This window comes from Necator americanus, chromosome I (genome assembly GCF_031761385.1).
Source record: "Necator americanus strain Aroian chromosome I, whole genome shotgun sequence".
NCBI lineage: Eukaryota > Metazoa > Nematoda > Chromadorea > Rhabditida > Ancylostomatidae > Necator > Necator americanus.
Genome location: NC_087371.1, coordinates 29,582,321 through 29,607,773, shown reverse-complemented (window position 1 = coordinate 29,607,773; position 25,453 = coordinate 29,582,321). Strand labels below are relative to the sequence as shown.

At 38.1% G+C, this 25,453-nt stretch overlaps 1 protein-coding gene across 3 annotated transcripts in view; it reads left to right on the top strand.

Moving 5' to 3' along the window:
* The window catches only part of RB195_007260 (uncharacterized protein), a gene marked incomplete at both ends in the record, with an annotated part of 32,534 nt that extends 7,832 nt beyond the window's left edge, over nucleotides 1-24,702 (top strand). Inside the window, 31 exons of one of the 3 annotated variants that reach the window (XM_064180798.1) lie at nucleotides 21-124; nucleotides 202-297; nucleotides 354-452; nucleotides 3,242-3,309; nucleotides 9,971-10,169; nucleotides 10,238-10,390; nucleotides 12,666-12,760; nucleotides 12,830-12,954; nucleotides 13,070-13,215; nucleotides 13,270-13,331; nucleotides 13,544-13,682; nucleotides 14,157-14,273; nucleotides 14,717-14,795; nucleotides 14,863-14,987; nucleotides 15,114-15,227; nucleotides 15,286-15,378; nucleotides 18,121-18,186; nucleotides 18,291-18,364; nucleotides 20,548-20,659; nucleotides 21,046-21,214; nucleotides 21,305-21,411; nucleotides 21,493-21,607; nucleotides 21,985-22,087; nucleotides 22,298-22,373; nucleotides 22,526-22,960; nucleotides 23,029-23,139; nucleotides 23,419-23,501; nucleotides 23,577-23,756; nucleotides 24,202-24,298; nucleotides 24,359-24,418; nucleotides 24,556-24,702. In XM_064180798.1, the coding sequence (XP_064037638.1) occupies nucleotides 21-124; nucleotides 202-297; nucleotides 354-452; nucleotides 3,242-3,309; nucleotides 9,971-10,169; nucleotides 10,238-10,390; nucleotides 12,666-12,760; nucleotides 12,830-12,954; nucleotides 13,070-13,215; nucleotides 13,270-13,331; nucleotides 13,544-13,682; nucleotides 14,157-14,273; nucleotides 14,717-14,795; nucleotides 14,863-14,987; nucleotides 15,114-15,227; nucleotides 15,286-15,378; nucleotides 18,121-18,186; nucleotides 18,291-18,364; nucleotides 20,548-20,659; nucleotides 21,046-21,214; nucleotides 21,305-21,411; nucleotides 21,493-21,607; nucleotides 21,985-22,087; nucleotides 22,298-22,373; nucleotides 22,526-22,960; nucleotides 23,029-23,139; nucleotides 23,419-23,501; nucleotides 23,577-23,756; nucleotides 24,202-24,298; nucleotides 24,359-24,418; nucleotides 24,556-24,702 (3,749 nt within the window). Of the gene's footprint in view, nucleotides 1-20; nucleotides 125-201; nucleotides 298-353; nucleotides 453-3,241; nucleotides 3,310-3,456; nucleotides 3,518-9,634; nucleotides 9,724-9,970; nucleotides 10,170-10,237; nucleotides 10,391-12,665; nucleotides 12,761-12,829; nucleotides 12,955-13,069; nucleotides 13,216-13,269; nucleotides 13,332-13,543; nucleotides 13,683-14,156; nucleotides 14,274-14,716; nucleotides 14,796-14,862; nucleotides 14,988-15,113; nucleotides 15,228-15,285; nucleotides 15,379-18,120; nucleotides 18,187-18,290; nucleotides 18,365-20,547; nucleotides 20,660-21,045; nucleotides 21,215-21,304; nucleotides 21,412-21,492; nucleotides 21,608-21,984; nucleotides 22,088-22,297; nucleotides 22,374-22,525; nucleotides 22,961-23,028; nucleotides 23,140-23,418; nucleotides 23,502-23,576; nucleotides 23,757-24,201; nucleotides 24,299-24,358; nucleotides 24,419-24,555 lie in introns of those variants that run through there. The other 2 variants (XM_064180796.1, XM_064180797.1) reach the window with 2 other exon arrangements.
* Nucleotides 24,703-25,453: the final 751 nt, after the last annotated feature.

The window sequence follows — 25,453 nt, the reverse complement described above, 5'->3', positions numbered from 1 at the left end:
GAGAGAAAGTTACTATTCAGATGGTTCGCCGATGAATCCACCAAGGTCTTTGTCGCTCAGCGCTGGAGTTACAGAAGTTGGCAGCGAGCGGGCTTTGGCACAATTTTCGGCTCAGAATATTTGCGTGAGTACCAGTTTCTCTTTTGCGCTACGCGCATAAGGACACAAAAATATAGTTCAGTTCCTTTTTCTTTATTTCAGCTCGATGGACCTGAAATGCGCGGAAGACATTGTGTGATAACGTTTATGGATGGTGTGGTTACAATAACTCCAAGTGCTGCAGACGCCATTATCGAGGTGCTCCATCTATTGGTTCATATGATCTCAACATCTCTGAACGGTTACACTTGCAGGTAAATAATCGAAGAATTGGACAGACAGAAATTCTTAGAGATGGTGACTTGCTCCGAATAGGACAAGTAAACCTGTTCCGATTCCTGAGCAATAGCAAGGTTTGTTTTCCCATTTTTCTTTCCATTTCCTTTCGTATTTCATGCGCTATGTTTGTATTTTGTAATTTCCTTGGTGGTTATATCAATGCCCAAAATAATGTGCATGTTTTGAAATCGAAGAAGTGGTCATTTAAGACCATTTTTGTTGTGTCTTTGCCTAGTTTTCCTATTTTATTTCAATTGTTCTATTTGAAAAGTTTCCTGTGTTTTCGCAGAGAAATTTAATGTGTATTGTCATAGCAGTCTTGCTTTTCTAAGTGCCACTAACTTAGGACTAGTTTCTAATTCTTATTTATTCGTCAATCATTTCACCAAGTATGAATTGTCGGAAATTTCTTGTATTTGGGCTTTACAAACATCCCTTTCTGTGGCTTGACCTTGGCGTTTCTCGTTTGTCGATCACAAATCGTTTTCATTTCTCGTTTCTGAGGGATTTCGGTCACGTTTCTTTCAAAAAATCATATCTATATATGCTATCTTCGGTCTGAAGAGGAGGTTTCTTTTTCTGATTTTTTTTTTAGTCTGAGTAACACATTTACCACCTTCATAAATCATCCTACGTAAATGAATTCACGTGCTTTTTTCTCACAAACCTGATGTTTTCAGTCTTTATGATTTCTAGGTCTCTAGGTTTCATCTATAACAGGTAAGACCGATGTTCCCGTTCATTTAGTCACATTTCGCTGGAATAGTAGGAATCAGTTTTCGTTCTGAGTTAACAGTTATTCTCTAAAAACAAAGCTCATCAAAAACTGTTAATTTAGAGATAAAAAAGACTTTTCGCATTGCATGCACCAGTTATGCTTATGCTATGCTTTCTTGCGCAAAATTTTCTCCTTTTATGTAACTTATGCCATTTCTCTCTGAGCTGGGAAAAGCAAAAGCAGGGACTTTTTATTGTGCATTGCGTTGAGCTTATGCGTATAAGTCGGCGAAAGCTGCCCTCTCGAAACGGTGGTGACCCTTGCGGAGGGTTCTTCACGTCCTCTTGTACGTTCTCACTCCTAAATGTTTATCTAATACGGATCTCTTCGTGCAAACCTATTTCATACAAAGTGGAGACCTTTCACATTCCAATAAGTTCGTATCTGTGCTGTTATGTAAGAATTTTACATTTCTGAGTTTTCTTCTTTTTTAATCTTTAAAATCTCCTTTTGTAGATTTCAATTTTAGAAATCTCCTTTTTTTTAAACTAAAAAGCCATATTTGAGCAACAGATCAATGGAACATGAAGGGTTGAGTTATGCGATGTTTGAATACACCGTTGGTTTCGTGCCAATTCCTTCTGTTTACATACGTGTGTCCGATATGTGGTTTGCCGTGTCGCAAAGTATGTTATGTGAAAGCGCATCGCAACATTTACTCCGCATTTCAACACAACATTCGATCCATAATATCCTAAGGTTTTCCGTTTACTGACAGTGTAGGGATTGGAACATTCTTTAAGTTGGACAATGTAGGCGCTTACCTCGATATTTTCCTACCTTATCATTATCACCTTATGATCATCGAGTGATCCATGATTTTTGATATGATGTTTCAAGCAGGCAGTTTACTTAATACATAAGCATGCAAACGTGTAACTCTGCTTTTTCTAACTTCTTTTTTTTTCTCTAAACGTGACAGGTGGGCTCAATCCGCTGGAAACCTCTTGCTATTATTTCTTTTTACCATTTGTTCATTCCTGATTTCATTACTAACTGTATTTTTTTTACGTATTTGTATTTTTGTCTGTTATTCGTTCTTCTGCCATAGGAAATTTTTTATCTTAATACTTGCCAAAAAGGTTGAAATTTTATGTTGAATTAGTATAGGTTTCTTTCGCTTGTTTCCGAACCTGTTTCGTAAAGCTACATTTATGACTCGATCACATATGATTCCTTTCAAGATTATGGCTTGTTCAAAAGTGTGTCTCTGCGCATTCACATTTTCGGAAGCCCCGTAACGCTTAAAAAACACAAGTCCGAAAATCGAGAAAGAGTACTTATTCTCGAGCACTTCGATACGACTCCTGTTCTAAAAAAAACTGCACAGACTACGAGCTGTAGATGAGAGCCTCCTCTCCACAAGTCCTCCCTTCATTTTAACGTAGAAAAGAACAGCTCTCTGCTGTAGTTATTTGAAGCATAGGACTGACTAACCTTTTCACCTGGTGCAATCGAATTGAAGCAGAAAACAGCTTGAATTAGATGCATTTCATGTTTTCTTACGTGTATCCATCAGTGTCAGGGTTACCTGTTTTAAGTTTGGAATAGTTTTTTTTTGCTTTTTCAGTGTTGCTAACTTTTTATTTTGAGCAGTTACGATATGCAATTAACAGCATTCAAAAGTTATGTTTATTTCGTTTATGAAGGGTCGATCTTCTTCCGTAAAGTTGTAGGATTCTTCCCTTTATTCGTAGCTGCATTGTAACATTAGCTGCTTCCTAACCGTCTCTATCGACGAGCACTAAAATTGCTAAACTTTTTTGAGTGTGCCCAGTACGAATTACGTCTGTTTTTGTCACGGCAATTGCTGGTCTTTACAGAATAGTTATACAAAGTGAATTGCTTCGTTGTTAGTTTTTATTTCTTTTATAACTCTTACTGGCGTCAGTTTTCTAATTGCTCTATCGTATGCGAAAATGCACTTTTAAATTCTCTTGTAAATTGGCGACAGCATATTCACCGCCAATGTCTCTATTTCCGGAAGAGTTTATCTAAATTGATTCTCTTCTCTGTCTAATCACGTTTCCTTTTTTTTTCTTCAGTTGTTCTCTTCAGTTCGGTTAGGAAATTTCAAGTTTTCAGCCCCGAGATATTGGTCAGCTTCATCATTCCGACTACAGCACGCTTTCCCATGCGATGAACGCTGCCAGGTGCGTTTTGCATATTGATTTTTTTCGATAGAATATCGTCCTTCCTCGTATGTTGTCCTGTATGATTTTGTGATTAAAAGATGTCCTGTATGAAATGTCAGTGAGTCAGTCTTTTTTACGGTCTTTGTAAACACTGTTGGTTCACAGTGTCACCGGTTTTGCACGAGTAATGTATGTGATTTTGGTCATAACTTGCCGAATCATTTGATCCATCTTCCACAAGATTCTGCATCTTCGAAAAGTCAGCAGAAGATGTCCATGGAATGTGTGTGCGAACGCATTGTGCGATTAGCATGGCATGTTTGCTGTATGTGTGAGTCATTTAGCATACATGTCCCTCGATGCCAGCCGCTCATCTTACTCAAGAGTGCAATTCGTAGTCTGAAGTCAAATACTGCTTTTTGTGGCTAGGAATGTTGATGTTTCTCTCTCTTGTTTTTCGATGCATTCTTGTTTTTTTTTTGGATATTTAAAGTTACAAAACTTTGTAGTAAATGCTTAATGAACGTTTGTTGTGATGAAAAATGATCTCTAACTAATGTGCTTCTTCTGACTTTCGAGGCGAGATTATATAGAAGTTTTACTTTTTGACTGCTGCTCGATGAGTTGTTTCCTCTGTTCGAATCATTCTGTTTTCGACTATTCGAGATTTACTCGCTTCCTATTTTTTTCTACCTGGAAAGCACTAATCACATTGGCATTGAAGTGTGGGCTTCAAGAGTATTCCCAGCTTCAGTTTTTCTTTCCATTTTCTCTCGTTTAAAATCCATATTCAAATGTTCCTACTGATTCATTTCGATTTTCGCTTTTTCTCTGCAAATCTTCCCCGCATTTCGCGATTTCTCATCAGTCTAAGTAAGTCGGATTTGTCCGCTCTCAGAAGGCTATAATAGCTTTTTTAATTTCACCTGCTCGTCCTTTCCCCTCGGTCAAGTCTTTCGCAGCACTATTTCTTATCTCTGCTATCGTTGTTATCGCCAGCAAGCTGCTCAAGGGGTGGCATGCAGTGCAATAACTTCGATTTTATTCGCATCACAGGCACTATTCCTATTTCTATAGAGTTCTTCTCTATAGACTTTTTCTAACCGAGTTTCCTTTTGTTGATTATATACTCATTCTTGAACCGCTTCTCGTACAACCAATTTGAACATTTTCCGATAACAATTGGATGATGAAACGTGTTTTGTTTGAGTGGAAGCTGTGTGCCGGCAGTCAGCAATGTTTCGATTCGATTGGTTTTTAAAAAGGTGTTTCTTTGTCGACTTTAGTTCCTTGGAAGCGTTTTGCTGCTGCTAAAGGCGCCCTCTTGGCGACGATATCGTAAAAAGCTGTGTAGACGTCTTTTTCAAGTGATTTGTCGTTTAGCTAGCTCGTCACGCACGTTTATAGGAACTGAGAAGCGTTGATGTTGCTGACGTTATATGAAAGATTTGTTCGTGAAATCTCTGTTTCGTAAAAATCGCTATTTGTTGTGATAGAGTGTGCTGAAATGTTAGGCGACGTCTTCATCCATTTTTTTCTTCTTTTTTTCATTCTGTTTAAAACTGTGCTTTTTTGGGTATGGAAGTGCAAGTAGTGCTTACCAATCTGTTTGTCAGTGTCTCGGTAAAACAGGATTCAACTACATAGTCCTTTTTACTTCGTAGTCTTTTTTCATTGAGATATAACTGATAGGGGCTCAAAAGATGAGGATTGTGGCGCTAAAATTAGAATTTCTTAGCTAAGCCTTTCCTTTCTACTTTTTTTTTCTATGTCGTATTCCAACGGTTTTGGAATATTATTTGAGCCGATTTTTTGAATTATCGTCTTATCAGGGGGGTTTGAAATCTCACCGCAACTTCTTTTCATCTTTTCTTCTTTTCCATCCTTTTTCTTCCATCTTCTTTTCTTTCCTTTTTCATCCGTTGCTGGTTCTAGTGAGGTTTAAATTCTTAGTTCTTAACCTCTGGTGGGCGATGTTTAGTTAGATGGATACGGGAACATGTTCTCCTCTTCTTGGGTACTTCATCTTTGGCTTTTTTTTCAAACCCATTCCAGACGAAACCCTTCCCGGATGTTAAACGCATGTGTCCTTCTTTTTATTTTTTCCTGCTCTTAATTTTCGCATATTATGCACTATGTCTATCTCATGGTTATACTGGAATAATTTTTTGTTCTCTCATTGTCTGTAAGACTATGTAGGAACATCTTTTTTCTTGAAGGAAACTAATGAATCGTGAAAGTATGGATTGAAATAGAAGTCATGGTGCGCATCAGATTGTACAGAACGTGTGAAAGTTTTTTTCCTCTCGTTCCTAAAGTTGCACTTTCCCGGAAGCGTTTCTTCCTTGTTAGATCCTGGTTCTGGACTGATTTCGTGATTCTGAATGGTATTGATTTCCCGTCAGGAGGAGTAAATAGTAATTCTGTGTCGACATGAGTACAGAAGTCATGTGGATTTTTTTAAAGGCATCACTCCACGAATCTGAGGTGGTACGGATTTCAGGTAGAGTATTCGTATACGGGATCGTTAATTACGGAGAGGAGGTGATTCCGTCCATTTCTTCCTAATTGCCGTAAAAAACGGTCCAGAAAAATACGGCTTCGGGCGTTCTGGCGCACTATTTTCTACAAGGAGTTCGACTGGAGCGCGCCAGCCTTGTGCACGCGCCGCATCTTCTGGGCCGTTTTTTACGGCACTTAGGAAGAAATGAACGGAATCACCGCCCTCTCCATAATCTAATATCCCGTATACGAATACTCCACCTGAAATCCGTACCACCTCAGATTCGTTGGGTGATGCTTTTAAAAATTTTCTCAGCGTGTATCGCTTTCATTGTCAAAGTGTCCTATCGATCAAGCATATATTTCAGTCAGTTTGCAATACTAAACATCTATGAATTTTGTTGAAAAATCGTCTAAGTTGTTTTCTTTCAGCAAACGTTCGTTCGTTTGTTGAAATAAAACAACTTTCGTTACGTTTACACAGAGTGAAAAAAAAGCGAGATGTCTGCGCGTCGTGCTGAGCCAGTGACTTTAGTCGTGTCATATGAAATTGTATTGCGTCATGTAAGAGGATTTCTATTAGTATTTTATATTATTTTTTGAAGTATGAGCCCCTAATGCACTGGTGTTGTCACGAGTCTGACAGAAAAAAATGATGGAAAATGAACAAAAAAAATGTAAAGAAGTAGGTGGGATCTCACAGACTGATCTCTCTTTATTGTACTGTTTTGTGAAACGGGACGGTTAACGGAGTTTTGAGTTCAAGTTTCTGAGTTTTATTGACTGTTGAACTCTTCAAGAAAGATAAGAATAGTAGGTATTTTTTTTTATTAACTGGAAAGATCAGCTATAAAAGCGAAAGGGTTTTACTGGCTCAGATCTTTAGCGTTTTGATGACAGCGCGGCTCAACGATAAGCTGAGCTGTTTTTGGTCGCGTCAGACATTGCGGTTCACCAGTGGGCCGCACACTTGTCAATGGTTATTTTCCATGATTTTCTAATTTCTTTAGAAGTTTCTTTGTTCCCAATGGGTTTGTTATTATTAATTATTATTTTATTGTTCCAATATAGCTGGTAAAACTCGATTGGCGCCAGATGTGCAAAAAAAAAAGCGCGGTGTCATCAATGGATTAATAATAATGGTTCACTCCATAGTACCTAACGAATAAAATAAGGAGAAAAGGACTTTAGACATCCAGGAATTGATGCACCCATAAATCGCTATATTTTGCCGTTTTTTCAGTGATATGCATTCCATCAAAAGCTATTTTTCGCGTTATTGAAACATGTCAGCTGAATTCTCGCTCATTTAAAATAAACAAAGAAATTGGGCAGCCTGTAGTGTGGGGTATAATTTCGAAGAAGAACATATATTCCATGCATTTTGACTTTCAGCTGAATCTAGTGTTGCAAAAACATGGCGTTTAAAGCACGGAAATGTGCTTCCAGTCTTAAGAATTAAATCCAGAACAGCATTTCTCTCGCCAATGTAATTTTGTGCTCTGTTATGGGGGAACAGAAATAAAAGTTGCGAAAAGTTGTGACGGAACTGTCAAGTGCTGCTGGATTTCTATTAAAAAATAAAATTGATGGACTTATCTACTACTTTTTCTATACAGTTCGAATATTGATCTACTTACTACTTTCAGTCCGAGATTTTCTGATTCCTTTTTCATTTATTGAACGATCATTTTTCCGAATTCGTCTTTGTTCCGGGCGAGTCATTTGTCGTTTCAAAGATGAAACTTTGGTGATTTTAGTGGGACTCATTTTTTACTTCGTCTTTTTTTCTTTTGAAAATTCCGATGATTTTTGAAGCGCAGCAAAATGTAAGTGAAAACTACGCTGACTTTCTCTTTAACCGACTATCTAAGTCTCTAGCTTCGTTTTGGTGCGAAAATAAAAGTATCCTCTACCGTTCACCCGAAATTTCGCCTTTGCCAATGCTGTTGGAGAGGAAAAAAAGTGGAATTACCTCTATTGGGGGATTATTCCGAACAGTTGTTGAATTTAGTGAATTGAAATTTAAAAATTTAATAAATCTAAGATGAAGACCTTTCAGTTGTTTGGAGAATATGGAAGTCAAGTTTACTATTGGTGTCTGTGGATATTTCCTCTTCATATAGCTTGAAATCTCAATGTTCATCTTCAAAAATCGTCTTATGCTCTTTCTGTTTACCTATTTCAAAGCAAGCGCCGATCGAGTGTCATAGGATGGGAAGAGGGTGAATCAGAGTTTGCCCTCAGCAATTCTGTTGCGATATCTCAGTGAGAAGTTCTCTCGCCGGCCCTCATATGCTTCGAAAACATCTACTACCTCCAAAACCTGAGGAACGAAAAAAAAAGGTTTTAGCACCTTACACATTTGTGTTTTGTATTAATTTTTAAAAAAAATCTCTTCCGCTCCTGTGTTCATAGCAGTTCCAAGTGGTTATTTTCCGCTACTTTTACTCTGATATCTTAATCCCTATCGGATTCGAAGGGTCCCACGGTTCCAACTACATTTATCGCAGGCCGATATTCCTTTCAAACGAATATTGCTTCCTATTCAAATTTGCATTCCTGGTTGCGATGAATCGCTCGGTTATGACATCGTCACGCATGAAGTCATGCGATTTTAACGACATCTATTGTTGCATATCAATGAAAAAGGAGGAAATAGTGTATGAGCGGTTAGAAAAGGGAAGAGAGGGGAGAAGTGTGATTTTATTATTATGAATAATTAAAACTATAATTAAATATTCATATTGATATGATGTAACATGAAATTACAACCTGACCACGTAAGATAAGCGTTCATTGAGATTCTGCTGTGGTTGTGAATCTGTTAATTTGTTATCATGTTGTTCCTGTGTATACGTACACTTTTGAATGGTAATGGTTCCGCATAGAATGGAAATTTCCTGTGATTTGCTATGGAAATCCTCTTAACATCCTCCATATGAAAAGTGAGCCTAACGAAAATTGCTCTTAAGCTTTAGATTAACATTTGTTAACGAGGGCCCCCGTTTTCATTAAAATTCGTGGAGAAATTCCTTCTGTAGCGTAGGCGGAAATATTGTATTAGTGACGCGATTATTGATTGCAGTGATTCTTATTTTATTTGAGGTTTATATTTATGTTTGTTTACTTCGAATGCGTTGAGAAATCCCAAGATTGAGAAAATGATGAACCATGGAGACACTCATTTGATTCTATTTTCTTGACAGAAATCTTAAATCTCGGATGAAATCGGTACATATTTTTTCCTTTCCGAGCGCTTCTCTATGATCTTTTTTAATTTCTGTCTAACTCTTTTTTCCTTTTATTTTCGTTTCTGAAAATATTGAAGTCTCCTTTATCACCTGACTGCCTAATTGTAGTGATGCTAATTACAGTAAATGAAGTTTAGAAGAGACGGGGAAAGATCTTTGTAGTTATGAATTGTAGTTATGTTTTTTGAAGTTCATTTCAAAGACAGTGCTCTTCTTTTCTCCTTTTTTTTCCCAGAAACTCTAATATTTTTGCCTGTGTACCAACTTCTGAAACTACTTGAGGTTGAGCATATAAGATCTCAAAGACCTCATATGGGGTCTTACGTTCCCTGTTCTGTTCTAATTCTCGATAGTTTTTTTTTTCTGGAAAAGTTTCAAGTTTAATCCTTGTTCAATCTATACAATTTGCACAATGTTCTGTCGTCCCCGTATGTCGTTTAGATGGTTTTTCTTAATGTCCTGATGAATATGCACTAATATGTGTCGTGTTACACTGCTTGATATGTGTTTTGTTCGTTCGTTTTAGAGCACTTAACATCTACTACTACAAGCACTAACCACCACACCGCATCGTGTCACTATTCAAAATGAGGCGCTATGCCTCAGCTCACGGTCTTCTGGAGAGCATGTACGATCCATCGCACAGTACGGTGACATCGAATCAGTTGAAAGCACTGTGAGTGGTGTTGTGGAAGGGAACGGCACGAATTCGTTACTAACACGAAACTAACGCAATTCATATCCGCTTTATCATTTCGAGTATCAACTCATGTGCGCTTTTTGGATGAAATCATCTGCTCATTGAATGTTTTTACTTTTTTTTTTCTTGTGCTTTGTATAATAAATGACAGAGATAGTACTACATTCAAAATTTAAAATGTTAAAGGTACCCTGCAGATAACAAAAGCATAACATATTTTTAGCCTCTCCGGCGCGTCCTCAACCACGCGATCTCAGGGTGACCCGGTCAGCGCTGGAATGAGCTCATCGGTTCAAACGTTGGCGCCGATGGGATCATCACAAACTCCTAATGCTACAGGACCTTTGCCATCCAATGCAGTCACGAATCTTCCCGTTACGCTCCAAATAGGAGACTACAAAGTTTGGGACTATTTGGTAGAAGTGAGTTGTCATTCCTCATGGATTCCTCAAAAATCCTCATTGCCAAACCTCATGGATTTTCGCATCAGGTTATGTCACGCGGTTGGTTGGATGCTGGTCCATTCCGCCTATCTCCTGCATATTCGTTGTACCTTGCGTTGCGATTCTTCCAGTCACATTCGAAACCGTATTTAGTCCAGTTCTTCACACGAATTGCTCACCATATGAATCAAATATCACAGGTATGTCAGATATTCTGCTTTATTTCGCAGTTAAAGGATCTGTCGTCGTGTCGTGATTATCCCCTTTTTTCACACTCTTCCTTTTTTTTTTAAAGCGTGGGCGTTCGTTTGTAGGAAAGCAGAACATGAACTCGTTTTGTTGAACCTATTTATGAGATTGGCACGTCATTAGTGACTAGTGGCTATCTGGTGTTTTTGAAGAACTTCATTTATACAGAATTTGAAAAAAATGTAAAAGTTAAGGATAGTTACTGGCGTCTCAATCCATTCACCAAGGCATTTTACTGCAATTCGTTATCGTTGAGGTTTTTGAACGCGTGTTGGTCTGTACAACGACTTGCGAGGTCCCAGCTGATCGTCAAGTCAGTGTTTTTATTCTCGCCGACAAGTCCTAGTTGCAATTTATCGACCCTAGAGAGATGAAGGGCTTAGTTGGCACTAGGGAGGTTTTGAACCATCGACCGTGTTGCTACAGCGGACCTCTAAGCGACTGCGCCACACTCGCGAGTATTAGAGCTTTGAGAGTATTAAAGCTTTGACACCAACTTACTCAGATCGTCATGGATCATCTGTCAATTTTTCAGGGAGCAGTAGTAGTCCAGTTGAACCATTCTCCTAAAAGCTGACAGAGGTTTAAAGGCAGCATACCACGAATCTGCGGTGGTGCGGATTTCAGGTGGAGTATCCGTGTACGGGGTCGTAGATTATGGAGACGGGAGTAGTTTCGCTCATCTCTCCCTGCATCACTGCAAGCAGCCGCCTCCAGAATTTATTTATTCACATACACCAATGGTGCACCAGAAAAGAAGATAAAGAAAACAAAAAAAAAACAAATGGAACATCCTTTGTCTGAGTCAGAGATTCTTAGGAGTAAAAAGAAACTCCTAAGAATCTCTGACTCAGACAAAGAATGCTGTTTTGTAAGACACCATCTATTTCAACGCTCCACCCCTTGCACCGCCTCCACCCGGCGATTCGTCGAAAATCAATTCGGACCGCCCCGATAGGCAGAAAGGGACGCTACGAGTGCAAGGGTGGCGTACTGCAAGAGAAGGCATCGTACAAAACAGCATTCAGGGGCCGGCTGCTTGAAGTGATTCAGGGAGAGCAGAGCGGAACCACCCAGGTATCCATAATCTACGACCCCCTATACGGATACTCCACCTGAAATCCGTGCCACCTCATTCGTGGTATGTTGCCTTTAAGTTAGCGTGTTTATAGAAGAACAGAATGGATTAAGAAGTAGCCTAGTCGTTTATTTCGAAATGACTCAACTCGGTTCAATATGTTGACGCGCATAATCGTGATGAGAGACGTTGTTTTTTTTTCTTTTTGAGCTGTGTTTTGACTTCAATATGTATTTGCGCGAAGGCAATTGAGGTGGATCTGAAAAGCGATTGGTATTGAATAGACTTTTGGTTTTGTTTAAGAATTCATCGCCTTTAGGGGCGGGTCGGTGAGAGTTTCCGCTATTACTGCACCAGAGATCGTTGGTTCGAAACTGCTCTTGTATCAACCAAGATGTTCATCCCTTGGAATGGATAGGTTGGTACCGGACTTGTCTGGGAGGATAAAAACACTAACTTCATACATCGGTTAGCCACCGTAAGTAATTGTGTAGGCTGAACATTCATTGTGAGACCTGAAACAATTCTGAGAACCTTTGGCGCAAATGCTTTTCTAAAACGTCTTTAAGATCCAATGATCTTTCCATCCTGGGTTTTCCTCCACGCTTTTGTCACCAGATTTGAAACGTGTTAACCTCTAACGACGCCAGCTTTCGCTAATTGTATTCTTGCTGAAGATTTCTTTGTTTAGAAAAGGAAAAAAGGTTTTACTATGCCGAGCTTCATTGAAGGTGGAATATTCCATTACAAATGTGATCAACAACTTATGCTTTTACTCTTAAGATGCCAAACGCTTTCTTTTAAAGACATAAACAGAGCACAAAACACATATTGCAAAAGAAAAAAAATTAGCGAAAACAAAAGTGGGGTCACCAACGTAATGTCTGTTTGTGAATTGAATGTATGACAGAGTTCAGTAAAATGGGAACTCACAGAAAAGTAGTTCTGCGGTAGGTGCGATAGATTTAAGTGCTCTGTTTCTGTGCTTTCACTAGCAAATCTCACCAAGATGTGTTCTCACCAGCTTTCTCTGCAATGTTTAAACAAAACATCAAAATTAGTAGAATATACATGAAGTATAATTAGGTTTAATCAACCAATGGAATTCATTCTGTCTACAAGTTTCCCATCTTATTTTGACTTTATAGGAATGTACGTCCCGTGACGAGCTTTTGTTTTGGTTGGCCAACGCCAGTGAATTATCGTTCTTAGTGGATCGAGACGCAGAATTGAGGACACCGAGGTGCGGCCTTACTTTACAACTTGTAATTGTGTATTTTTAGTTATGAATTCAGTAAACATATGATTAAAGATCTGGACAGTTAGGAACGGTAGTGGAAACTGTTTTCCGACGATTGTGCACGATATTGTTGGGCGCACTTCGTCCAGCATGCAAGCCAATGCTGGACGTGAACATCCCGATTGAAGATGGAAGTAGTAAGTTGTTTTTTTTTTCTAAACGCTTGATGTGGGATATTTTCTTAGATGCAGGGTTTTCTACCAGGAATTACTGTTTTTATTTATTATTTCTCCATCGGCTGCTGATCTTTAGATGAACTGTTAACTCTTCTTGATGGCACGCTTCGAGCAGCTCGAGCTTCTCGTCTTAATGCAGCGTTGACTATTCAGCTGTGCAGTCATGTTCTTCATGCGATGAACGCAACTCTTTTCAACTCGTTGGTGGGAGTTGCCTCCAATGTGAGTTTGTTGTGTCAAGGTTCCTTCATATCATTCAACTCTTAGTGTTTATAGCCTGTTCATTTGACGACGCGTCTTGGGAAGTGCCTGCAAGCAAGACTAGCGGCTATTCATGGGTGGGTGATTTTTGATTTTTTTCCTTACAATGGTTGAGCTCACCTTTTCCGTTGATTTTTTGTGTTTTCTTTTTTTTTCATAATTCAAATCCTGTTTTTTTTTCGGAAGATACTTGCTCTGTATCCCACATTTTCAGCTTAGTTGAACTTCAAGAAGTTTGAAAAAAATAATCAGGAATCGAATGTAGTAGAAAGAAAACCGATTCATTTAGATGGGCAGAACAAATGGGTGTTGAATTAGCAGCTGAATGTCATTTGGATAGAACACGTCAGGCTGCCGCTCTTTTGGCTGCGCAGAAGAACGATGTCGCAGCTCTTGGAGCCACATGCTACAAGCTGAACAGTCTTCAAGTTGGTCTAGTTTTAATTTTTGGAAAAAATGAGAATAATTTTTTGTTATCGGAAGGGGGGGGGGGGTGGCTATTGGTAAACCCAAAAGTTTGTTCCTTTTTTCTAAAAGATTTTTATGCTAAAACAATAAATGAAGGAGTTATTTTTTCTTAAAAATAAGCTGTTCGCTCAACGGTTCTTCTCAAAGCTCAGGTCACTAAATATATTTTCTTTATACATCATAGATGATAATGTAACAAGTACTCATTTAGGATAACCATTCAACAAGACTACTTTTTTTTGTGCAATTTTTGTGGTCAAAATGATTTTCATACCGTAATAGCTGGTCTTCTCTGTCTACATTACCACATACGCGTGTAGTAGTCCAAATCCAGTAATTGTTGTCCAGATTTATTGTTAATTCTGTAGTTGTGTGTGTTTGAAGCGATGGTGGATTTGATCTGGTCTTGTTTTTCTTATCGGATACTTTTCAAGGTTCATTATCTGCTCTCGCACTTCTCTGCTCAAGATGGTGAAATACCCTGTGATAACGATGTAATTTCACGTGTTGTCAGTCTCTCGGAGCGACAAGCAGACGCATTGACATTACAGGTAGTACTTGAAACTTTCTACTACTTCCTACTCACTGATTACTTTATTTCCCGCTCTTTTTATCGTTTCCATTTGTTTATTTGCATCTGCTACGTTAAGTTAGTGTATTAGGAGACTTTGGCTGTGGAAAGTACATACATTACTACATAAATGTATAAGATTTTATTATGAAACTAGACCTGTTATGCTCGTGTCGGCAAACTCGTACCAGCTACAATTATTCGCTCATTACTTCATCATCTCAGCGAATCGTTAAATGAAAAGTAGGCGCCAGCGTCGATTGCATTGCTTGTTGTAATTCTTGAACAAGTTCATGCTATGGTTTTCGTTTCAATTCTTTAGTGACTTTAAAAGAAAACGTGACCATTTAGGCTTTACATTGAACTGATGAATTGGCTGTGTACAACTTGTAGTTGTAAAGAGCTTTAGATTATCACTTTTAGGACGGTCATCCGATAACGCTAGCCGAGTCAGAGCAACTGCTTCTCCCATTTCTGTTGCCTCAAGACGGTTACACTGCTGGTACAGTTCTTTCTAATGCTCTTTTTTTTTTCGTCAAAGAAACTACTTGAATGACTTCCTATTTCAGAGCAACTTAAAGGAGTTCCAGACGGTCTTGTACAGTACCTATTGTCGTTGCAAGACAAAGGATTGTGTCATTCGGTTTCAGTACTGGAATCAGTGTCTCCAACCTGGAGGTCGTCCCCAACTAACGTATGTACCCTCTTTTCAATAGTTTATAGTCGTCGTTCACATCGTAATCAATCCTAACGGTGTGGTTTCTAACTTCACATCGTTATCAATCCTAACGGTGGTGGTAGTGGTTTTTGCTTTCTTCAGCAACGACCAGCAGTTCCATCTATTCAACAGACTTCGCCTCCTGCACCTAATAAATCGGCGGTTGTTCGAAGTTCTTCGCAATCCACACTCACAAGCTTACCTACCACACAATTTGTAGGTTTATTGCAGCTGGTCATGTTCACAAGTCGTTACTAATTATTAATAGTTTTAGGGTGACAGTTTCGGTAGCATGGGTGAGGATATTATTAGAGTGGTTCTGAAACGAGGAAGCGGTGGAATCGGACTGAGCATTGTGGCAGCTCAGGTACTAGTTTTAATCATTTCTCTAGAATTTGTCATGCTTTAGGTGTTTTTTAATGGATTTTACTCTCTCTTTTCTCGTTGCATCTGATATTTAAAGAACTTTTGTAATTTTTCATGAAGTAATACTTCTAAGTAAATAAGTATAAATTTTCGGAAAACTTGTTCCGAAGCGTGTGGTGGAGCACACATCCAATTCTCATCTGAATCGAGCGAATTCATATTCGAACTTATAACCTTATCAACTGCCTCTCGGAAATTTACTTTCTACTTCTTTTCTTCTACTTCTTCTACTTTTCTTTTTTTCTTTTTCTCGAATTTCAAATACCTGTTTCGAGAATTCGGGAGCTGTTAGGTTTTCACAAAGTTTTTCCAAGAACTGTTGCGGTAATTAGTTAAGTAATTACAAGTGTGTATAACTAATGAGTAATGATACTGAGTGATAACGAGCATAACTAATACCTTTTCATAACCTTCACCTTTCATTTTGATCAGAACGTTTTCCACTTGAATTTTCGTATTTTCGTTTTTCTTTTAAATTTTTTGTCCACATACATAGTTGGCTTGTGTGGTCGAATCGAAAAAGCTCGAATTCATCAGGAATATAATAACAGGCCAGATTTCCATTAGTTTTCTTGTCCAAATGGACCCAATATTCTTTTGTGCATGAGATTAGAGAACACTCGATTGGTTTGTTCTACGTAGCACGCTTTTTGCGTGTAGTATATCTATCTCGAAGAAGAACGTTTTTGACTATTTCATTTCGTAGTTTTTTTTAAAATTTTCTTTTAAAATATTCCAATAATTGTTATTATTATTTTAAAATATATAAAATATACTTATGCATCAGCATACCTTTTGAAGCGATATGTCATGGATAAAACGTTAATCGCTTTCCACCTTTTCCCAATTTATATCATTCACATCGTTCTGTTCATTTTTTTTCTTGATGTTTTGTCTTGGCGTACGAATTTCATTCATTTATTGTCTTCGCCATTCTTCATTTATCTTCTTAATTTTCACTGATTTACTTGGCATTTTTTTGGACAATTTTTAAATCTGCAGGAAACAAAAAGTCGTGATTCCCATGGCTTCCTTTGTTTTCTCTGGCGTCCAAGAAAAATGTTAGCTTGCCATTATTATGACCTTTTAAGCTTTTCCCCCAAGCTTCTGCACTTTCTCTTTTCCTATCAAATGATTTTGTTCTCCAGGAAGAGTAGACCCCATTTACGAACTGTTTGTACAACTTTCATAGGTGTTCGCTCGTTCCTACGAGCCAGTATGGCCAATCATAACATCTAAATCGGCAACCTTTGCGCAGCGATTCGAGATAAGCATCGCGTCCCGAAACGACGCGGTCAGTAGCCAGCCTGCTGGTTATTCCACTTTCTCCGCACTCCTCGACTTTTCAAAGAGCTGTTTTTTTCACTGAAGTGAAGCAGTGCTCGCTTTATTTGATTCTTCTCTACTGCTGTCGCAATATTGGAAATTGAACAAAAAAATAAGCTGAATTATTGACCCGGAGTTATTGGATTCACATATTTTCCAATTTTTCCCCATTTTTTCATTGCTATGGTGTGGATTTGCGCATGCAAGGTCAGTCTCTATAGCTGTTCTTTGAACTACCATTATTTAGCATGTTTCGGGCTTTTGGAATACTGGCGCTGTTTTGATAAATTAGGATTAATTCATTTTTTAGGGAATGTTGCGAAAGTGTACTTTTTAAAAAAAAAATAATTGTCGATTAACAGCTATCAGCAGTGATTATGATATTAAATCAGTTTTGGGGTGTAATGTTTGTTGAAATCCCGAAAGTGAAGAGAATAAACATCTTGATAATGCTGCATATTTTTCTGGAAAGAAAGTTTCTTTAAATCTTACCATTTCCTTTACCTTCTTCACTGGTGTCTTTTTTTTGAATTCGAGAACCCGTGTGAGCTTTCTGGAGTGTTTTTTTTTACTCAGCAAGTGTGTTTGCATCTAGAAAAAAAAGAACTGTTTTGTATTCTTAACGCTGAAATCAACAGGAATACCTTGGCAGTCAGTATGTCCTTTTAATCCAGATCTCCTCCTGTCTGTAGAGATTTTCTGTTTTCACAAGCATAATATATGTTTAGTTTTTCCCATCGCAGTCTCTTCAACAGAAGACGTTACGGGAGGGATGAAGTCCAGAATCCCCAGTTACAGTAGTAACCTTTTGTTGATTGTTCAGGAAAACTGCAGGAATGACGAATGTTGTCATATATGACGAATTCAAAATGGTCTTCTATTTGTTCATCTATGTGCATAGTTCCGTGACTATTTCTGGTGACGAGAATTTTGACTGAGAAATTATTTAGTAATTTAAAGGCAATAGAAATCGAAACTGGTATAGTCAGATGGTCAGATGGTGATGAGAACGAATTCTTATGTGGATTAAGTTGTTTCGTCGAAATCGGTCGAACTACGAAAATTTGTCGATCGTTTTTAATTCAGTTTCTTACAGAAACTCGTGACATTAGGAATGCGGAAACCCTTTGAACTAAGTTTGATTGCGCACTCATGAATTAATGTGAATGTTCTCATTTTAGTCGTTATAATTGTTCTGTAGGGTCAAGTAACTCGGTCATTCCCCCCATCTGAAACTGAAACTCTGATCCCATCTGAAACTAGTGGTCTTTAACAACATTTTTTTTCCCAAATTATTAGCTTTACATTATTTTTAGCATGTGAACAGTACTCAAATTGAATTACTTATCATTTGTAGGGAGTCGGTGATCGACAGGTTGGGATTTATGTGAAAAAAGTCGTACCAGGGAGCCCTGCTGCCTTGGTGAGTGTTTTCGTCACGTCTTCTGGACAATTTCTGCCAGGGACAATTTCACACTTTTGACAAAAAAGTGTGCATTGAATGTGAAATGAAACTTATCGTTCAAGGATGGTCGCCTGGCAGCTGGTGATCAATTAATGACGGTTAACGGTCAATCATTGCTAGGAATTTCCCAAGAAGAGTGAGTTTTTATTTTATTTTTAGTCTGTTAGTCGACTATTCTAAGGTTGACTGATCTTAACTAACCATAGAACATCTAAAAAGAGCCTCTGCTGTGACTGTAATGTAACTGGTTTGGATAGTTTCTCTACGGACTAATAGCTGTTGCCGGAGTATAGATCGCAACTTTGAGATTTAGCTGACTCCAGTTTTTTTTCTGCGTCCTTGACTGAAGCCGACCAATAAACCCTTCGTTCGTTGTTTTTGGCTTTTTTTTAACAATTAGATTGTAAAAACTCGAATTTGAGTAACGTTCGAGTTTCGATGGCCGGAATTAAAAGTGTGCGTAGATTTGGTACTGTAGCGGTGTAATAATCCTTGTTTTTTATGACCTTCTGAAAAGAAAGAGGAGAAGGAGGAACATATAAAACGCATAATTTTTTTTTTCAAGATTATTTTGCGTCTTATGAGTTCCTCATTCAGCTAACTAAATACATTCAAATTTTATTTTAATTTCTATTTCTACTTCTACGATAGAAAACATTCTACTGAAGCTGTAAAACTAGTTATTCTACTCATGCCCCAGACCCCTCACCCCATGTTGTTTTCTGAAGCTCTGCTTTTTTTCGTTAGTTCTGCTCATTTCCATTCCAGAAGCTTGGAAATTTTTCATTCAGCGCATTCTATGACGAAATTATGTATGATTAATAGTTAGTTGTATAATTTAATGAAGAGACACCACTGCTTACATCTGAAATTGCATAGTTTCTGAGCAGTATGCGAAAATTTAATGTTAATATTCAGTTTCAATATTCTAGTTTTTAGTTGGTTTTTGTAAATTAATATTAGTTTATTTTCTTAATTTTCAACATTAGTAATACTTTTTAAATTTATTTTTTGTTCAACTTCTTTGATTTATTTGATTATATTTTGTACTTTCTAGCTACTTGTTGAAAGATTATCTTTATCTTCGAATTTCTTAAATTGGTATTTAGTTTTACGAGATTAATAGAAATTTCGGCAAATTAGAATGTGATGAGAATGAGCATATATTAGGAATGCTCGTAAGTATTCAATTATTTCAGTGGCAACAGAAAAAAAAAAACTAATTTACTAACGTTTAATTCTGTCTTTAGTCGATTATGTAGTATTCATCGTTATACAGGACCTTTTGCTATCTTGCTGTTAAAGTTTCAAACCTCTGTTCATTTAAAAAAAAATCGTTTCCTTTGAAGAAAAATTTGATTCTTGCTGAGTTCGCACTTCATCGATAAGGTGTGCGAATTTCATCGATATTTTTGGAATTTTTAATTCAACATAAATTAATAAATTAATTTTAATCTTAATAAAAACGTTTGAGTTAAATTGTTACAAACGTTAAGGCCATGAGTTGTAATATTGCCATATGAAACACGTCTTTATGCGTTCACCCTTTGAACTAGACCAAAGCAAATATTTCTTATTAAATTGATAATTGGTTACTTATGGGTACCCCTAATATTTTGACATGGGAAAAGGGAAAATGTGTGAGTAGAGCGGTCTCGTAGAGCACGTATAATAATTCTCTGAAGAAATATTAATAAGAAACTGTTTAGAAGTTGGCAAAGATCAGTAAATGTAGGTCTATACATATTTTCACTTAGGTTCCATCTTCTACCAAGCAGCTAGGAGTTATTTAATAAAATTTTCGGGTTAAGATAAATAAATAAATGTTATTAAATTTATAATATATTATATTATAAATATAAATATAAAATAATTTTGATATATTGTATTATAAATATGTTGCTATTACTAATAAATGACTATTAAATATGTAAAGTTTTCGCTTGCTGCTGGGAAACAATACAAGTTCATTAAAAATGTTGAAAAAAGTGTAAAAAGTGGTGTATCTCTAAAGTACACCAAATTATATAATTAATTATTAATTGATTGAATAATTGTACATAATTTCATCACAGAATGCGCTGATTGAAAAGCCTCCAACTTTTCGGAATAATAAATGAGCAGAATTATTAATATCTATAACTTTAAAAGACTATACTGAAGAAATAGAAATCCTGTTTGAGAGTGGAGGTATTTTTGTGGAAAGATTTTCTGTATGTATCCTGATTTTGAACCAAACGTGTGTCGAGTTGAATCAAACTCGCACTAGTCTTTGAGTGTTTGTCATTTTCGATTCGATTTACACGAAAACCACTTCAGAGCAGCTGAATACATGGCCCGTGCTGGTGCTGAAGTTCGCTTCGACGTCCGTAAAGGTGCGGCGCTTCGTAACGGACTCTCTGCATGGTTATGTCAACCGCCTTCTGCCATAGTGAGCACCTTCATTTGATTTTCATTTCCTACTCTTATTACTGCTGATTTATTCGTTTACATTTCTGCGTCAATATAAGAAAGCAAAGGAGTAGTTTTGTCGATGTACTTTCAATCGCTCTTTTTTGGTGTAAATTGTGAAAAATTCTTTCCTGATTTTTTGAAGAGGAAGGCTCCCAACATTTGAGATTCTCAAACTCTGTGACTAATAACCGATAGAAAAGTTATTTGTTTGGTAGTTCAAGTAATGGGATAATATCTGTTTTTTTTAATTCTTTTAATCTTTCTGTTATATTATTTTTATTATAACATTATTATTGCTATTATATTTTTTATCATCTTGCAAAAAAAAAATTAAAAATGAGTGTTCCATTGCCATAATTTCAGCCCGGTGCAACTGGACAAATGCAGCAGAGTTCTTTCACGGTGCAACAACAATCAACACATCCTCTTCCAAACTTCACCAACTCAAATTATTCTAATTATGCTCCGCTGCCAAGCTACGGTAGTCAGATGTCGGTTCAAACAACAAACAGCTATCAAAAACACCAACCGGGTAGGTAAAAAAGAGTTCCTCTTTCCTTTTCCCCAGTATTTTTGCAGAACCGCACCGCATTTGGCGAACACTATGACAACGATCTTTCAGTCCCGAATGTTCGCACGTCGGCCTTCGCTCCGGTGTCTGTTGCGGCGGGCGGTGAGCCAAGTCGACACGTTCGATCCGTATCAGCATCCGATCTCTACCAAAGCGATGTGAGTAGGGTGGTTCAATGACGATGAGCAAAGTTCATTTGTTGCTAAAAGTTCAGTTCCCTAAATAACCTCTTTTTGTAGCCGAACGCATCTTATTCTCAACGCTCGATCACTGGTTCAACAACAGGCGTAAGCGGTTTCGATCGACTTCCGGCTCATTACAGGCATTCTAATAGACCTACGGTAATCCAGCCAGGTGGGTTTTAGTGTATGTTTGGTTTTGTTTGAAGTTCTGCGTGCCCTTCTCATCTGGTTCTTGAGCATCTGAATCGGAAAAATAACTTTAGACCTATTTTGGTCGAGAGACAAACAAATGAGGAACCGGTGAATCCTAATATACTTGGAAATTAAACTGCCAACTTGTTAGAGATAACTTCCAGAAGTTTGCTTTTTATCTTTATCTCATCAAAAACTTTATGAATTAGCGCCTAAGATAATTTTCGCCCTCAGTGTTTAGGGAAAAAGCATGATCTTGTCGAGTTCACGCTGGATTAAGCTTCCTCACAATCTGAATTGAGAATCTGATCTGAAAGATCTCAGGAAACATACAAACTTCAGTCGTATCCGATTTAGGAAGGCCCTCGGCATCATCACCGTCTGCGTTGAGACGAGGAGCGCAATCACCTGTTTCCTTGTATCGACCACCTAGCTCTACGAATCTGTTCGCTCCACCAAGGTACACATCACATTTTCCTCTTTTCTTTTTCTCTTTTTTCTTTCTTAGACCCAATCTTTTAAATGTATTCAAAACTTTCCTAGCAAATAGCAGTGGACTTAGTAAGGAGCTAGTTTTATGCACTAAGTTCTATTTCCCTTTTTAAAATCTATTTTTTAAATTTATTCTGTCTTCTTTTTCTTCCTCCAGATTATTTCATTTCTCATTCAGATCACCGAATCCACTTCAACAACAGGGCTATAGCAGCGCCGGCACCCGAGAAAGTAATCATGACCTGTACAGGACGGTGAGCGGTTACTTCGAAAGTTTTTGATTGCAATTGTTTTTATTTCTGTGTCTGCATTTTAGTTGAACAGTCGGCCGAGTTCCGGCATTGCTTAGAATACCCATTTCTGTTTAAAAGTTTGAAAAAAATATGCACTGCAAACTCTTTTTCAGAGCCAGCAGTCTTCCCCACCAGCAGCTCACTCTTCACCTCGTGAAGAGCATCGTATGTCGACTAATTCAGGCCTTCCACCGAGCAACACAAACTATTCGTCTTCCCTCCCTTCCCCGCTCAATCGCTCCAACTACGCCAGCACGAACTGGAACCAGCCCCAGCCCCAGCCCCAGACTCGGAACATACCGATAGTTCGGTATCATCCTAGAGGACCGACATCACCGACCGCAGTCCCGAATGGGAATGTTGGTGGTCACGGAAAGCCGCCAAGCTACAACAGCGCTACGGCAACACGTTCCCCGGAATCTGTCATCATACGACCTGTAGAGCTACAAATGCCAAGAGATGATGTGAACGGCGCAGTAGTTCGACGTCGGGATGAATCTCGATCTACAACCACTTTTGGAGTGATGGCTCCAACAGCTTTCACACAGGTTTTTCTTTTTCGAATGATGTTGCCTTCGGTAGCTGCGAGCTTTCACTAAAGTCGTCAATGTTTCAGGCACTACAAGCTGGAGGAGCGCATGAAGCACGCGTTATTTTGGCTCCGCCACGTTCTTCAGGCATCGACCGAGAGTTACGGAATTTGGAAAGGACCAACACTGCGTTATTGGTTTGTTCAGCCCTTTGTTCAGTTTTTCGGTCCTTAAAATGATGAAAACCATATTAAAAGTGAAACGATTCGCCATCTTGTGTTTGGGAAAATTTGGAACTAGTTATTGTTGAGAGGCATATCTTAAGAAAGAGAGGAGAGGCAAATATTGTAAGGTAGAATCACTGGTTAAAACGGTCAATTCAGTCCGCTCCTTAGTGATTTTAGGCTTGTTTTGGACATGGGGATTTTGTTTGGTGAAATATACCGTTTTATCAAGTAAATCGATAGTAATTCCAGACACGAGACGCGGTCAACGAAGAGTTGGATCGTTTGGATGCAAAAGGGATTAATATGACTGAAGAGGAAACGAGACGATACAGGTGATTATTTCATCGCGAACGCGCTCAATTAGTTTAACGTCTGTTATGGATTTGCTCATTTCTACGGATGTCTAGAGAGTTACTGAACTTCACATCGGAGCATTCACGAGGACGTGATCAAAGAACCGCAGCGGTTATTGCACCAACCACCGCCACTTCGTACAGTTCCGTTGACACAGCGAGATCATCAACAGGAAATCGTACGGAAACGTTGATCGACGACGTGGATGTGAGCCCTGGACGAAGTGCTATGCGGTAAGAGTTCATATAGGCTGAATTTCTGAGTCTGTAGTACTCAATTTGGTCATACGTCCTAACTAAAGACAAGATGAAACTGATGTAGTTGGGAAACCTGCGGGAAAATATAGAGTTCGGGATGCAGATTACGAGTATGAGCATCGCCCCGCTCGATCTCCCCTACTCCTCCTAAAAAAAACGGCGTGGGAAACGCCATTTGTTCCAACGATGCACGTAAGAACGCTCCACCACCGTGCGCGCTGCGCATCCATAGAAGATCGATGAGGTGTACTCACTAGCCCTATTCAAGTAAAACTAATGAATAGGTTGCTGTGGAGCGTATATAAGGAGGCGCGGTCAAGCGTAACTCGTAGGATAAAGCGCCGCTTTTCGGGATCGTGATAAGGTGCCTTTAAGTTATGAGTTAAATTATTTATAGTTTTGATATAGTTGAAACTTTCAGCGAAAACATCTCTCCTGGAGAAATCTACGACCGAAAAAGTGTCCAGTTCAAAGAGATGATCTCTATCAAAGAAACGGAAATATTAGATTCCCCTTCAGTAAGTGACAGATGGTTATCTACTCAGAATTTCACAGTCACTAACACTTTTTTTAAATAGATTTACGGAACGAATGAAATCTATAGGGATCCGCGACAGCAGCGGTTAAACGAGTTACAGGTGCGAACAATGATTCAATGACTTAAACCTTTTTTATTCATATTTTGTATTCGTTATTATTTATTTTTGTTACTATTCTATACTTGTTATGTTTGTTTTGTTATATTTTTATATCGGGATACTTCATTTCGTTTTAGGAACGACAAGAATCGCATTCACGTGTCCCAGATGGTTTAGGATTCCGTGATAAAATGCGAATCTTTGCGACACAGTTGGGCGAAGGAACGCCGAAATCTCGGTACAGTACCAGCAGCGCTGAACGACAAATCCAGAATGATCAATAGTCGAAATGGCTTTTCTTTACTTACTGTTCCACAAAAATTTTCGTCTGAAACCACTTAGCTCCGTAATGTAGCATTTATTTAATCGTTTATCGCTGTATGTTAGGTCAGCTTTTGAACAAAGAGATTTTTTTTTATTCTTATATGGATGTGTTCATCCATTTTATAGTTAACACTGTGCCTTTAAAATTTTGTACAGTACTCCTTGTTTATCAGTTAGAAGATTATTTGCTTGCAAAGAATATCAAATTTTTTTCTTCGTCGTCTTGATATAGTCTTACTTATTATGATTTATTCTCTTCTGTAAATGTAAGTAATCGATAAGTGCAATGTGTTTGTGCTTCTAACGTTTTATATAGCTGTCAGCATTTTCGAGTTACGTTGAACAGGTTTTACTGCTCATTCATAAGCGCCTTTTATTGTACTGCGAACTGCGTTGTTTGATCTACAGATGGCCACTATTTTGCCCTAATGGTTCACCTCCTATTTGTTGCATATATTCTTCCCCTTAGCAGCATGGTCAGTCTGTCTTCTATTCTATCTTTTTTTTTTGTTGAAAAAGTAGGATTACGATAGATAACGTTAACACCTACAAATCCCTTTAATATTGTAAATGTTTGAAATTGATCTACAATGAATGAAAAACATGACACATAACATAATAGTGGTGTTGTTGTTGTTGTTGTGCGGAAATCGATAGAAATTTATTGGCAGATATAATATCACTTCTTCGTTCCCCGGCCGTACGATACAG